This window comes from Canis lupus, chromosome 1 (genome assembly GCF_048164855.1).
Source record: "Canis lupus baileyi chromosome 1, mCanLup2.hap1, whole genome shotgun sequence".
NCBI lineage: Eukaryota > Metazoa > Chordata > Mammalia > Carnivora > Canidae > Canis > Canis lupus.
In genome coordinates this window covers 37,702,425-37,718,921 of record NC_132838.1, presented here as the reverse complement: position 1 = coordinate 37,718,921, position 16,497 = coordinate 37,702,425, and the positions used below count along the sequence as shown (strand labels likewise).

Genomic DNA, 16,497 nt, shown 5'->3' with positions numbered 1-16,497 from the left:
GCATGGAGCCTGCTTCTCCCTCTGCCTCTGCCTCTCTCTCTCTCTCTCTCTGTATCTCTCATGAATACATAAATAAATAAAAAAAAATCCACCCAGTTGTGTCTCTCCTATCATTAAACTGTCACAATCCTTGCTCTTCCATGAACCTTTCTAGATTAACCAGAGAAGACTTACACTTTGTCTTGTGGAATACAGGATTCTCCAGTAACTTTATTATCTCAGCAATCACTTTTTTTTTCTGTTTTAACTTTTGTCTTGTTTCTGATGTCAGTATAGCACACCCATAGGTGATGTTCTTATTTGGGTATCACAGAGTTATATATAAGCTGCTCTTTTGCAGGCTGTGTGTACACATTTGCGTTTGCAAACTTTGAGAGGGCTCAATCAATGAATTTATGTACATAGCATCTAGCCAAACATGTGCTATAAGTATACATCTGATTCTTTGAGATGATGATAAAAGCGATATCAAGATATCACTTTGGTGCTGAACACAATAGTACCAGTAATAGTTTAAAATGAATTGGATTTCATAACAATTCTTTGATGGAGGTACTATGATTGCTCTCATTTGCTGATGAGGAGACTGAGATACAGAGAGGTTAATACTTTTTGTAAGGTCACACAGTTTGTGTTTGAAGCAGAATCAACATCCTGCTGTCTGATACCATAATCCCTACTCTCCAGTGTTATGCCATGTTGCCTTATAGCTGATTTATTTTTTAAATCTATATCGAAAGCAACCCAAACTATATCCATGGCTTTTAAAATAGAAAAATAGCATTTAAAATATTTTTTTCTTTTTTTTTTCATTTAAAATATTTAATAAAAAACTATGAAGCAAATATTTCTGTCTTGGCATTGATCAAATAGATTTTGGTTAGTAATTTAGAAATGTTTTCCACATGAAATTGTAATACAATATATAAATATTTAAATGTGAAAAATTAATATAAAATGTAAATACATGCATTTAAAAACATACATTTTAAAATTTATACCAGGGTGTTGAGGTTATTTTTCTATATACAAAATACAAGTGGGGAAAAAGAATGATGATGCCTAAGAAATTCAATAAATTACACAGTTAAAATATGCCAGATTAAATTATATACATGTGCTGCCTACAGACATTCATGCAACGAATTAAAATAGCTGAATAGGGGATGCAAACACCATAAACAATTGATTTCTTTTCATGTGGAGTCAAAATTTTCTGAATTTATTTCTGGATTTAGTTTTCATTTTCTTAGTTTTCTTTTTGTTGGAAGTGAAACTGAATAAGAATCTAGATTGTTGGTAAAGAGATTATCAGTTGGCAGAAACAAATTTCCATAGCTAATCACCAGGTTTGAGAAGTATCCTGTAATAGGATAAAAAACTGTAAGATGAATAGATAGGATTACATATGGCTTCTTTATCAATAAATCCAAAGTGCAATGAGTTTCCTTTTTTTTTTTTCACAATTTATCCCTAACCTGGTTAAATGTGCCATTTTTTGATGTATCACTTTTTTTTTAAAGTTTTTAAAATTTAATTTAATTTTTCTTTTTAAGTAGGCTCCATACCCAGTGTAGAGCCCAAGGTGGGCCTTAAACTCATGACCCTGAGGTCAAGCTGAGATCAAGACTTGCTTTACTGACTAAGCCACCCAGGCAACCCTGATGTGTCACTTTTTGTTATTTCTTCCTTTGAAAGCAGATTTTTTTGTTTTATTTTGTTTCTTTTTTTTAAATTGAAGTATATTTGGTACATATCACACTAGTTTCAGGTGTACAACATAGTGATTTGACAATGTTTCTTTTTGACTATAGATTTTTAAAATTTTAAGTTTTAGTCTTTTTAATTTTAATGGACTTAAATGTTAAAAGAATATTGGAAATTGGATGCCAAAAACCCCACCCCATTTATATCTGGAAAGTAGCATTATAAACAATGTGTCTTTTCTCTGCCTGAGAATATTCTGAATGGTTTTTTTTTTTTTTTTTTTTTTTTTTAATGTGAGAAAGGGAGTGTGCCTGTGTGTGGGCGGGGAGGGAGGAGCGGAGCGGGACCGGGAGAGAAAATCCTAAACAGGCTTCACAACCAGCTTGGAGCCTGACTAGAGGGGCTCAATCTGGTGATCCTAAGATCATGACCTGAGCTGAAATATCAAGAGTCAGTTGCTTAACCAACTGAGCCACCCAGGTGCCCCTGAATATAAGTTTTCTTGAATGACAGCAATGTTGGTCTTCCTCTGAGTCACATAAGTATTCCTTTTTGTTATTTGCAGTCAGCATAATCATACCCCTTCCTTTCTGTGTGGTTGAACTTCAAGATGAAGAATTCCTGTTTACCACTTTGTTTCAGAGAAGAGGAAAAGCTAGTGGAACAGTTTCTGAGGTACACACATCACGGTAGGACCAGGTACCAGGTGTGAGTGATATCAAAGTGAGGGCTGGTGTTCAAACTGTTCAGAGTATGTTTTTTTTATTGTTTCTATAAAGGATAAGGAACAGAAAAAAAAATCCTTTAAATACTCAAATGAAAACATGCTAAATCAAGGGGTATTTTACTTACCAAGTATAGCATGTAGTTTCAATTGTAATTGTTAAATAATTATTGTTGTTGTTGGAAATTCTGAGCAGTCTTTTTCTTAAAAAATAAGAGGCAGGTTGGCAGTTAAAGCCACTTTTTGGTTTTCAGGACCAATTTTTCTCTGAAAAGTCAACCATGAAACTTATAATCTGTCCTGGCAAAGTTGTGTATTTAACTTTTACTGTCTTCTTGCTGTCTCTTTAGGCATGTTACTTTTCTTAATTCCTTCCTTTCCTTCCCCTACCCCCTGTGGTGACAATAGGCCATATGAATGTCAGAGTGCCTCACTCTGATTCCTCTGCCTGTCCTCCTCAGTTATAGGCCTCTCCCCAAGGTATTGGATGTTCCTTCCTGCTTGGGACTTACTTTCAAGGTTGGGCTGTGACTGTAGTCTAAGTTCTAGATGCAACATGATTAAATAATAAGAGTTGAATATATTTAATGCTGTCCCCAAAATTAGACACCAAAATGAAACCTGCTTCCACTGCAGAAATCCCTGAAGAAGGAATCCTAAGTAGTGAAATATCTGACATTGTGATGGTCAAGGTGACCTCTGGAGGCCAGTGATCCTTACTAGAGTTTTTCAAACTTAGATCTTTTAGCACACCATCTACTACTTATATTTAAGACTCTCATGATTATTTGAAAGGAGAAGATGGAAGGAATGGAGATAAAATACTTTATTTTATTTTTAAAAGAAAGTAATATTGTTGATGTATTTTGCGGGAGAAAATGAGAAATAAAGCATCTATTCTCATTTACCTATTTTTCTCAAATTGTCTTCCTTTTCTGTTTCTTTGAAGGATCTTAGTGAACTATTTGATTTATGGAAATTATTCTCAGGCTCTGGAGCAAATGACACTAAATACTGTGCATTTTTTTTTTTTTGTAAATTAGTGTTCTTTATATATTTTGAAGATTGTAATAAAACTAAATGGGGAAAATTTTCTTCATGGGAAAAACATTTCATGTTGAATAGAGTATTTCCAGATATTCTTCTGTGCCTGGGTTAGATTTTCTAACAGTAGCTTTTTGTAGAGTCAATATAAAATTTACATTTGTCAAGAGCAAGATGAGAGACGCCTGGGTGGCTCAGTGGTTGAGCATCTGCCTTCGTCTCAGGGAGTGACCCTGGGATCCAGAATCAAGTCCCACATCAGGCTCCTTACACGGAGCATGCTTCTCCCTCTGACTATGTCTCTGCCTCTCTCTCTGTGTCTCATATGAATAAATACATAAAATCTTTAAAAAAAAAGAGCAAGGTGAAGCTAAAACTGAATTATTTAAATATACATGTTTTTTTCTTTACAGAAATCAAGTTTGTTAAAAGAGAATTATCGTAAATTGTTCAATGTGCCCAAATGTCTAATATATTTTTCTTGATAATGATAGTAAATTCCTAAAGGAAACTTTCAAATCTTTGTATACGGTAATATTACCCAGCACGCGTAATAACATTTCTCAAATTCCCAAGAAGTACAAACTATTTTATTTCCTAAAATGTTACGTTTTTAAAAATGTATACACATTTTAGAGATTTTTCTGCAATGCCCCTAAAGACCATAAACTCTTTATGGTTATCCAATTTGGCTTTTGTGAATAAACATTTTATTGTTTATAATTCTGTTGGGTAAAAATCAATCAACAAATTTCCATCGTATATATTTTAATGAAAATTCTCCCCACATCTTCAAATTTACCCTGAAGGCCTTTTCCCCTCCATTTAAATTACTTAAGATCCTGTTAGTGGTTTGGGATATGAAAATGTATTTTGTATTTAGAATCACATAGCTCTTAGCTTTTAAGCTAGAAGGGAACCTAGGAGATCATTTCTAGAATAATTTCTTCCATCTACAGGTTAAAAAAAAAAAAAGGAAAAGAAGCTACATAATCCACATGAGATACTTGGTAGATATACTAATTCTCTGTTCAGGGCACAAATCAGTTGAGTAAATGTTTATTACATACCAGGGATTTCTAAATAACTGAGAAATAATGTCAAACTTCTAGGAGCTTATAATCAAGTAGTGTGGGCAGACATGCTAATAGAGAATATCAATAGAATGTGTTAAATATGGTAATAATGGCAAGTATCGGATAAACAGATAAAACAGGAAGAATTGATTCATTTGATAAGTGCTTTTATTTTTCTTGAATGAACATTTATTGGGCACTTACTAAATGTCAAGTGTTAAGCACTTATGAACTAAAATGGACATAATCCCTGATCTCAGTATTCTGTCTTTGGGAGGGAGAGATGCCAATGAATTAATCACATAAAAATGTATAATAAAAACTAAAATAGTGCCTTAACTGCAGTTCTAGGAGGGCACACAGCAAAAGAATCTGACTGGACTGGAGATTTGGGAAAGATTTCACTCCCATCCAGTCAATGGCGCAATACACGTTGAAGGGTCAGGCTCACTGACTTCAGCGGTCAGGTTTTAAAGAAAAAGTTTTGAAAAAAAATGGAAATAATAGTTTATTTTCTAGATAGTTTGTGCAGCAAAAGCATACACTATGGAGTATTTGTAGCTTCACAGGCTTGGGAAAGTCACAGCCAGAAATGAGACCCCGTTGCACCAGTGGAGGTGACTTCAGTGGCTATTTCCTCTGTGGCCACAGAGACCACAGAGAATCTTGACAACACAGGGCATGGATGCCGGCATGAATGCTTCTGTTGCTTTGTCTTTGGACCCAGGATGTCTCAGTCATTTGGTTTTTTTTATGTATGTATGGTAAAATTTGGAAAAGTAAGCAATTTCAGTCTCATCAAGTTAAGACTTTTTTCTGCTCCTACTTCCCCTCCTCTTGTGTCAGATGATTTTGAAGCTGCTCCAGGAATTTATGAGACTCATCTAAGAGGAAATTGATTTAGGGTATTTAACTTGCATTTAATGGGATATGTTTGTGTCATTTACAGCCACTTCTCAGCAAAGTTAAACTATTGATAACCATCCTGATATAGAAATGGCTTCCTGAAATACTCCTCTTGCTCGCTGTGCTAACTTACCTGGCATTGTAATATGAAGATACAGGGCCAGAGGTCATATCATAATATGAATGTGGCTTCGAGGGGCCAACTCCACACATTTGTGAGAAATGGAGGAAAACAAGATGTGAAAAGTACAGAGTCAGAGGTAGTCTGTGGAAAATCCTTCCGATGATCAGATCTGTAATACTGTAAGCAGATGACCTGGTTGTCATTGATGTCAAACCAAAAGTAAAGTTGACCCTTGCTAGTGTAACTTGATAATGTTTCAAATATACTTATCAATGCACCAAATTAAATTAAACTAAATTACATTAAGTTAAATAAAAACAGGTAAATTCTGAGAGCTGTAGTCAGTATAGGTAAAGTGATATCAAGAAGGCTATACCACATCCTATATTAGAGTCCAATCAGGAGACCGAAATGTCACACAGTAATATAAACAAGGGAAGTTTAATATAAAGAAGTATTAACTATTACAGAAGTTTACCTACTAAGGAGTAAAGAAAACATAAGAATGGAGGAATAAGAGCAGACATGGGCTGCTAAGACTGAGGTGGAGCATCCAAGGAAGAAACGAAATTGGAAGATCCTATCTTCCTCTCTCCTGCGACAACATGAGATTCAGACTTCACTGGAGACACCACAACCATGACCTGCTGGATGGTGAAGACCTTGCAGAAGTGCTGTCAGAACTCTGTCCTCTAGTATATGGGAAGCCATCCATGAGAAGGTGCCCTGCTGAAGAACTCATTGAGAAGCCATCTGCTGGGATATTGCCCTCTAGGGTGCCAGTGGAAGCTGCCCGTAGGGTGTCCTGTGCTGCAGATTGCTATGGGAACAAAGTGAAAAGAGCATAACCAGGCATCAGAAAATCCTTTTCTCCTTCAATGTCCTTCCAGCACCCTCTACTGACCAAGCTTAACATCAAGCCAACTGACCAGGGAAAACTATTCTAGTATCACAAACAGACAATGAAGGGTGGATTTGGAAAAGAGAAACAATAAAAGAAATAAGTTGATGACTGAAATGCACCCTTTAAGAAACTTTCATTGCCAGTTACCTACAAATCAAGTGGATATTGCAAAACCCAGGGGGAAATCTGAAAAATAAGGAAAACTTCTCTTCTTGTATGTCTCTTCTAATCTCCATACTCTGCTATAATACTGCTTTGCTTCTTATACCTCTGATCACCAAATGTGTGATTCCGCCCTCTCAATACAAAGCAATTTTGTGACACCTGCTGGGTGACCTACAATTTAACTCAACTCTGACACTATTTACTTGGAGATACCATGAGATCCCACAGTTTAAGGGCTCTTTCCCACAAAACTTCCCACCCCCCAAAAGCCAATCCCAAGTCCAGGCAGTCACCAGTGCTTCTGACAACCTGACTCTAAATTGAAAGTTCCCACAACCCCTCCTTGGGTTTAACTATCTTACTAGAGCAGGTCACAGAACTGAGAGCAACGTTTTACTTACTAGAATACTAGTTTATTATAAAAAGATTTAACCCAGGGACAACTGAATAGAAGAGATGTAAAGGGCATAATATGTGGGAAAGACACAGAACTTCCATGCTCTCTGCAGGTATGCCCCTCTCCCAGTACCTCCATGTGTCCACCAATCTGAGAGCTCTCCAAGCTCTGTCCTTTAAGTTTTTATGGAGGCTTCATCACATAGACGTAATTGATTAAATCATTGGCCCTTGGTGACTGATTCAACCTCCAGACCCTGTCCCCTCCCTAGAGGAGGAGGGGGTGCTGAAAGTTCCAACCTTTTAAGCCCAAGTTGGTTCTCTTTACAACCAGTCTTCATCCTGTGACCTTTCCAAAAGTTGTTTCATTGACATAGACTCAGAAGTTTTTGAAAGGAGCTTGTTATGAATAACAAGAGATTCAGTTTTATATCACTCAGGTGCTATTTTAGGAATAGGGAAGAAAACTAAATATGATAATAAAAGATGTCACTTTGGCCCTTATGTAGGAAATGGCAAGGGTTCTAGGAGCTATGAGCCAGGAACCACAGATAAAGACCACATATATATTTTTCGTACTATAAGTCACAGTGTAATAAGTATATGTTGAGAGGGAAGTGCTCTAACAGTAAGGGTGGGATTGGGAGATTGGGGAATGGAGTAGGAGGTGGCCATAAAGAAGACTGTTATCATTGCATGTAAGGAATACCAGTTTTCTGTTGTCAGAAATAACAGAACTAGGCAGAGATGATAGAGGGGTTTTGTTAGAAACTTCAGTGGATTGAGATCTGGCCACATGACCTACCTTCTTGCTATCAATCTGTTCACTGTATGTAACTGTAGGTGTAACACTGTACTGTAACACTACAGGAACACTATAGGTGTCTGCACACACACCAGAGCTGCTGACCTTAAGGGGAAAACAGCTAATTATTTTATCAGCAAAATGGCTATATTTTGGAATAGAAAAGGAATTGCAGTATGGGACAAGCGAGCTACAACCAAAGTCATAGGTAGATTCAGAGAACAAAGGAGAAGAATGCTCTTTTGCAGAGGAATGAGGGAGTGAGGGAAGGGCTGTTATAACAAAAAGTTCATTGGAATAAACTGGGAGTTTGAAGTGTAGTGGCTTTTCATTGGCTGAGCTCAGTCTGTCAGCGACTGGGCTCTGTTGCCAGGCAAGGAGAAAATCTTCCTTCTCCCTGCTAGAGTAGTAAAGTAAGCTTCTTCCAGGTGGGAATGAAAGGTATGCCTTCTGTGGAAAGGCTGGGAGTGGTACCCTGTGAAAGCTCTCCCTTCTGGCTTTGCAACTCTGTTTTATTTTATTTTATATGTTAGTTAAATTCAGTTTGCCCAAGTCCATTTTAAGTGAGATTTCCTTTATTCAGTTTCACAGAACTGAAGTGAATTTTGTTGATTACTGTTAAGTGAAAAACTCCAAGTAGAGCACAGCTTGCCTTATTCCTGAATAAGAGAATAAAACACGTATCTTATAAAATGTACAAAACAAGAGAAAATTGTGTAGAAAAGGATAAAAATCGAGTTTATCTCAAATCTACTTCATAAAACAATAAATATAGACAATGATTATTACAGCCAATGTAATGAGATAAAAATGGAAATAACAAGTGTAAGAAAGAAAATAAGGAAATAACGTTTTTCTCAGATGATGTGATGGCTAAAAATAGAATAGAATATACAAAAACTTAGAACAATTAAAAGTTTAGCAAGGTTGTCAATTGTAAAATCCACAAATGAAAGTTGATAGCACTTCGATATTTCAGGAATAATCAATTAGAAAATATAATTTAGATGGGAGGGCAAGGTGGCAGAGGAATAGGGTCCTCACCTCACTGGCCCCACCAACTTACCTAGATAACTTTCAAACCATCCCGAAAACCTACAAATTTGACCTAAGATTTAAAGAGAGAACAGCTGGAATGCTACAGAGAAGGGTTTTGGCTTCTAACAAGTTAGATAGGAAGGCAGAAAAAAATAAAAATAAAAAAGAATCAAGTTGGGGAGGGGCCCCGAGGAGCCGGGCTAAGGAGGGGGCCAGAGGCTCCAGGACAGGAGAGCCCAGCCCCGGAGAAGCAGGAACTTTAAAAATCGGCATGGATTCTTCCCGGACGGAGAGGCGCTTAGCAGGAAACTCGGGGAGAACCACAGGAGGGGCAGTGGAGCCCCCAGATTCCCGGGGTCACTAACAGAGGAGGTGTGCCCTGGGGGAGAGTGCGCCACACCGCGCAGGCCGAGCTCCCTAAAGGGCTGGAGCACTCGGCAGGGCCTCAGGAGCAGCTCAGGCAGCGGCTCCAGGAGGAGGGGGCTGTGTGGCCAGGGAGCGCGATTCCAGCAGCACAGGCCTGGAGCCCAAGGCCCTGGGGGACACAGTTCAGGATCCTGTGCTCCCTCCGGGAGAGGCAAAGGTTGGGAGGGCACAGGACAGTGAGGACGCTCCTGCTGCCAGAGGTCTGCAGGACCCGAGCTGTGCAGGTCAGCGCCCCTGGGAGCATCCAGGCCAGTGTGGACTGGGAGACTGCAGTAGTTACTGTGGGAGATGACTCCAGGGCTGGGGACCTGGCTGCCGCCAGTGGGGTTATTCCTCCTGGTGTCACCCTGTGACTGGGAGGGGCAGGGCCCCAGGTAACAGGGGCCTCACTGGGTCAACAGCTACCACTGAGCGGTGCACCTGGCAGGGGGCTGGGCGACTCCCCCAGGTGCACACACCTGAGAGTCAGCACAGCAGGCCCCTCCCCCAGAAGACCAGCTGGAAGGACAGGGGAAGAGCAAGTTCTTGACTGAGCAGCGCTGGAAAGCTCCAGGGGAAGTTGAAGGATTTGCAGTATATAGAACCAGAGGGTACCCCTCTATTTTTTTTCTTCCTTTTGCCAGTACAACTCGTTTTTATATCAGACTGTAAATTTCCAATTTTTTTCTCTTTTCCCACCTTAACTACAATATTTTACCACCTCTTCATTTTTAAGATTCTTTCCTTTAAAAAAAATTATTTATTCATGAGAAATACAGAGAGAGGCAGAGACACAGGCAGAGGGAGAAGCAGGCTCCATGCAGGGAGCCTGACGTGGGACTTGATCCCAGGTCTCCAGGATCACGCCCTGGGCGGAAGGTGGTGCTAAACCGCTGAGCAACCCGGGCTGCCCAAGATTCTTCCCTTTTGACTTTCATATTTCTACAATTACAGGTCCTAGATATAGTTTCCACTTCTAGATTCCTTTCAACATACTCAACTTAATTTTGAGAGATATACAAGAGTTGTTTTTTGTTTTGTCTTGTTTTGTGTTTTTTGTTTTCTCTGCCTCATTTTGTACAATAATGGCAGAAGGTAATACCTTCTAAAACGTGACCAGTGTGCACCTAGAACCAAGTGGAACACCGAGCTAGTTCATTCTGTGAGATTTCTCTCTTCATTCTCATTCTGCCCCCCCCCCCTTTTATCTAATTTGTGTTTTGGTGGTCAATGTTGGGGCCTTCTACAAGTATTTCTGGTTTATATAAATTTGGGACTAAGCATCTTCTAACATACAAAACTTAATATACTCAGAACCAAGAGGATCACCCTCTACAACTCCTCAGGTAGACTACATTCTCCCTCCACTACAACTTTGTCACCACCACCACCTCCCAGTCCCTCCCCCCTTTTTTTCTTTTTTTCTTTTTTCCTCTTCTTCTTTAGGATTCTTGGCCATTTATGTTTTCCTACTTTGTTATCAAATGTGTTTTTCACTTTAGTGGTCCTTTTGTTTTATTTCGGTCTGATCTTTGTTTTCAATTTCTGGTCTCTGACCTCATCAGAATCATCTAGGATGAAATTTACTTAGGTTGTGGTTGATATTCTCGACTCAGCCTGCTCATACAGCCATTCTGCACTGAGCAAAATGACTACAAAGAACTCACCACAAAAAAAAGAATCAGAAACAGTACTCTCTGTCACAGATTTACAGAATTTGGATTACAAGTCAGTGTCAGAAAGCCATTTCAAAAGCACAATTATAAGCTACTGGTGGCTCTGGAAAAAAAGCATAAAGGAATCAAGAGACTTCATGACTGCAGAATTTAGATCTAATCAGGCTGAAATAAAAAATCAGTTAAAGGAGATGCAATCCAAACTGGAAGTCCTAATGATGAGGGTTAATGAGGTAGAAGAAAGACTGAGTGACATAGAAGACAAGTTGATAGCAAGGTAGGAAGCTGAGGAAAAAAGAGAAAAACAATTAAAAGACCATGAGGAAAGGTTAAGGAAAATAAATGATAGGCTCAGAATAAAGAATCTATGTATAATTGGGGTTCCAGAGAGTGCCAAGAAGGACAGAGGGCCTGGAAGCATATTTGAACAAATCATAGCTGAGAACTTCCATGATTTGGGGAGGGAAACAGGCATTCAGATCCAGGAGATAAAGAGTGCCCCCCCACCCCAAAATCAGTAAAAACCATTCAATACCTTGACATTTAATAGTGAAACTTGCAAATTCCAAAGATAAAGAGAAAAATCCTTAAAGCAGAAAGAGAACTGATCCCTAACTTATATGGAGAGAAGTATTAGATTAACAACAGACCTCTCCACAGAGACCTGGTAGGCCAGATAGGTCTGGCAGGATATATTCAGGGTCCTAAATGAGAAGAACCTGCAGCCAAGAATACTATATCCAGCAAGGCTCTCATTCAGAACAGAAGGAGAGATAAAGAGCTTCCAAGATAGGCAGAAACTGAAAGAATATGTGACAACCAAACCAGCTTTGTAAGAAATATTAAGGAGGACTCTGTAAAAGAAAGAGGAAGGCCAAAGAAATAATCAAAACAAAACAAAACAAAACAAAACAAAAAAACAGGGACTGAATAGGTAATGCGATGATCCTAAATTCATATCTTTCAATAGTAACTATGAATATGAATAGGCTAAATGATCTCATCAAAAGATGCAGGGTTTCAGACTGGATAAAAAAGCAAGACCCATTTGCTATCTACAAGAGACTCATTTTAGACATAAGGACACCTCCAGCCTGAAAATGAAAGGTTGGAGAACCGTTTAGCATTCAAATGGTCCTCAAAAGAAAGCTGGGGTAGCAATCATCATACCATATAAATTAAAAGTTTATACCAAAGACTGTAGTAAGAGATGAAGAGGGATACTGTATCATACTTAAAGGGTCTATCCAACAAGAAGACCTAACAATCATGAATATTTATGCCCCGAATATGGGAGCTGCCAAGTATATCAATTAATAACCAAACTAAAGAGATATTAGACAATAATACGCTAATAGGAGGAGACTTCAACACAGCACTTTCTGCAAATGACAGACATTCTAAGCACAACATCACCAAAGAAACAAGAGCTTTAAATGGTACACTGGACCAGATGGATTTCACAGATCTAAACAGAACTTTGCGTCTGAATGCAACTGAATACACATTCTTCTCAACTTCACATGGAACTTTCTCCAGAATAGACCACATACTGGGTGACAAATCAGGTCTCAACAGATACCAAAAGATTCAGATTGTCCCCTGCATATTTTCAGACCATAATGCTTTGAAACTAGAACTCAGTCACAAGAAGAAATGTTGGAGAAACTCAAACACATGGAGGTTTAAGAGCATCCTGCTAAAAGATGAATGGGTCAATCAGGAAATTAAAGTATTAAAAAGATTCATAGAAACTAATGAGAATGAAGATACAACCGTTCAAAATCTTTGGGATACAGCAAAAGCAGTCCTGAGGGGGAAATACATTGCAATACAAGCCATCCCTCAAAAAATTGGAAAAAACTCAAATACACAAGCTAACCTCACACCTAAAGGAACTGGAGAAAGAACAGCAAATAAAACCTACACCAAGTAGAAGAGTTAATAACGATTCAAGCAGAACTCAATGAAATAGAGACCAGAGGAACTGTAGAACAGATCAACAAAACCAGGAGTTGGTTCTTGGAAAGAATTAATAAGATAAACTATTAGCCAGCCTTATTAAAAAGAAAAAAAGACTCAAATTAATAAAATCATGAATGAAAAAGGAGAGATCACAACAAATACCAAGGAAATACAAATGACTTTAAAACTTATTATGAGCAGCTATATACCAATAAATTAGGCAATCTAGAAGAAATGGACACATTTCTGGAAAACCACAAACTACCAAAACTGGAACAGGAAGAAATAGAAAACCTGAACAGGCCAATAACCAGGGAAGAAATTGGAGCAGTCATCAAAAATCTCCCAACACAAAAGTCCAGGGCCAGATGGCTTCCCAGGGGAATTCTATCAAACGTTTAAAGAAGAAACCATACCTATTCTACTAAAGCTGTTCAGAAAGACAGAAAGAGATGGAATACTTCCAAACTCGTTCTATGAGGCCAGCATCACCTTAATTCCAAAAACAGACAAAGACCCCACCAAAAAGGAGAATTATAGGCCAATATCCCTGATGAAGACAGAGGCAAAAATTCTCAACAAGCTACTAGCCAATAGGGTCGAACAGTACATTAAGATTATTCACCATGACCAAGTGGGATTTATCCCCGGGATGCAAGGCTGGTTCAACAGTTGTAAAGCAATCAATGTGATAGATCATATCAACAAGAGAAAAAACAAGACCCATATGATCCTCTCATTAGATGCAGAGAAAGCATTCGACAAAATACAGCATTCATTCCTGATCAAAACATTTCAAAGTGTATAGAGGGAACATTCCTCAGCATCTTAAAAGTCATCTATGAAAAGCCCACAGAAAATATCATTCTCAATTGGGAAATACTGGGAGCCTTTCCCCTAAGATCAGGAACATGACAGGGATGTCCACTCTCACCACTGCTATTCAACATAGTAGAAATCCTAGCCTCAGCAATCAGGCAACCAAAAGAAATAAAAGGCATTCAAATTGGCAAAGAAGAAGTCAAACTCTCCCTCTTCACAGATGACATAATACTGTACCTAGAAAACCCAAAAGACTCCACCCCAAGATTGTTAGAACCTATACAGCAATTCATCCATGTGGCAGGATACAAAATCAATGCCCAGAAATCAGAGGTATTTCTATACACTAACAATGAGTCTGAAGAAAGAGAAATTAAGGAATCAATTTCTCTTATAATTGCACCCAAAAGCATAAGAGACCTAGGAATAAACCTAACCAAAGAGGTAAAGGAGCTCTACCCTAAAAAGTACAGAGCAATTCTGAAAGAAATTAAGGAAGACACGAAGAGATGGAAAAATAATCCATGCTCATGGATTGGAAGAATTAATATTGTGAAAATGTCTATGCTACCCAGGGCAATTTACACATTCAATGCAATCCCTATCAAAATGCCATGGACTTTCTTCAGAGAGTTGGAACAAATCATCTTAAGATTTGTGTGGTATCAGAAAAGACCTCTATTAGCCAGGGGAATATTGAAAAAGAAAACTAGAGCCGGGGGCATCACAATGCCAGATTTCATGTTATACTACAAAGCTGTGATCATCAAGACAGTATGGTACTGGCACGAAAACAGACATATAGATCAATGGAACAGAATAGAGAACCCAGAAATGGGCCCTCAACTCTATGGTCAACTAATATTTGACAAAGGAGGAAAGACTACCTACTGGAAAAAGGACAGTCTCTTCAGTAAATGGTGTTGGGAAATTGGACAGCCATGTGCAGAAGAATGAAGCTAGACCATTCTCTTACATCATTCATACACAAAGATAAACTCAAAATGGATGAAAGATCTAAATGTGAGACAAGATTCCATCAAAATCCTAGAGGAGAACACAGGCAACACCCTTTTTTGAATTTGGCCATAGCAACTTCTTGCAAGATACATCTATGAAGGCAAGGGAAACAAAAGCAAAAATGAACTATTGGGTCTTCATCAAGATAAAAAGCTTCTGCACAGCAAAAGAAACAGTCAACAAAACTAAAAGACAACCTACAGAATGGGAGAAGATATTTGCAAATGACATACCAGATAAAGGGCTAGTACCCAAGATCTATAAAGAACTTATTAAACTCAACAGCAAAGAAACAATCCAATCCTGAAATGGGCAAAAGACATGAACAGATATTTCACCAAGGAAGACATAGACATGGCCAACAAGCACATGAGAAAATGCTCCGCATCACTTGCCATCAGGGGAATACAAATCAAAAAAAAAACACAACGAGATACTACCTCACACCAGTGAGAATGGTGAAAATTAACAAGACAGGAGAGGATGTGGAGAAGGGGATACCTTCTGTACAGTTAGTGGGAATGTGAACTGGTGCAGCCACTCTGGAAAACTGTGTGGAGGTTCCTCAAAGCAAAGGACAGCAAAAGCAGTCCTGAGGGGGAAATGCATTGCAATACAAGCCATCCCTCAAAAAATTGGAAAGTTAAAAATACAACTGCCTTATGACCCAGTAATTGCACTGCTGGAGATTACCCCAAAGATACAGATGCAGTGTAAAACAGAGACACCTGCATCCCAATGTTTATGGAAGCAATGTCCACAACAGCCAAACTTTTGTGGAAGGAGCGTCGGTGTCCATGGACAGACGAATGGATAAAGAAGCTGTGATATATGTATACAATGGAATATTACTCAGCCATTAGAAACGACAAATACCCACCATTTGCTTCAACGTGGATGGAACTGGAGGTTATTATGCTGAGTGAAGTAAGTCAATGGGAGAAGGACAAACATCATATGGTTTCATTCATTTGGGGAACATAAAACATAGTGAAAGGGATTGTAGAGGAAAGGAGAGAAAATGAGTGGGAAACATCAGAGAGGGTGACAGAACATGAGAGACTCCTAACTCTCGGAAACGAACGAGGAGTGGTGGAAAGGGATGTGAGGGGGGGATGGGGTGACTGGGTGATGAGCACTGAGAGGGGCACTTGATGGGATGAACACTGGGTGTTATACTATATGTTGGCAAATCAAAATCCAATAAAAAATATACAAAAAAGAAAAAAACAGAAAATATAATTTATAAGGTAAAATATAACTTTTGTAACATATAGAAAAAAAACATTATTTACTTCGATATTCTACTAAAAGAATATGTATGTAATTTATAAGGAAAATTATAATACTTTGTTGAAGAAAATAAAAGGAAATTTATATACATTGAGGGCTATATCATGTTTACAGATGACAGACGCAGTTTGCTATAGACATTTAAGTGACTCATTAAAAAGAAAGTTACCATAGAATGGCCTAGAATGGAGTCTAGTTACAAAGAACTATGATCATACATATAAGGCAGAGTCTAATGAGATTTTTAATGTTTCACTCTTAAATATGTAAGAAAAACTAAGGATTACCACGTACATAGGAACTCTTCCCATATATGTAAGAAAGATATCAGAATATACAGAAATGGGTACAGATAATATAGAAAACTGGGACACCTCGATGGCTCATTTGGTTAAGTGTCTTCCTTCAGCTCAGGTCATGATACCAG

The 16,497-nt window shown here is 38.4% G+C and overlaps 1 protein-coding gene across 5 annotated transcripts in view; it reads left to right on the top strand.

Moving 5' to 3' along the window:
* EPM2A (EPM2A glucan phosphatase, laforin) overlaps nt 1–16,497 on the top strand; it is a 298,299-nt gene that overhangs the window by 130,423 nt on the left and 151,379 nt on the right. The window contains exon 5 of one of the 5 annotated variants that reach the window (XR_012031351.1): nt 2,273–2,382. The exons of 3 other annotated variants lie outside the window; for them this stretch is intronic. Coding sequence is in view for 1 of the 2 variants with exons in the window: in XM_072826752.1 (XP_072682853.1) it covers nt 2,273–2,281 (9 nt within the window). In the remaining variant the exon portion in view is untranslated. Of the gene's footprint in view, nt 1–2,272; nt 4,199–16,497 lie in introns of those variants that run through there. One more of the 5 variants, XM_072826752.1, reaches the window with a different exon arrangement.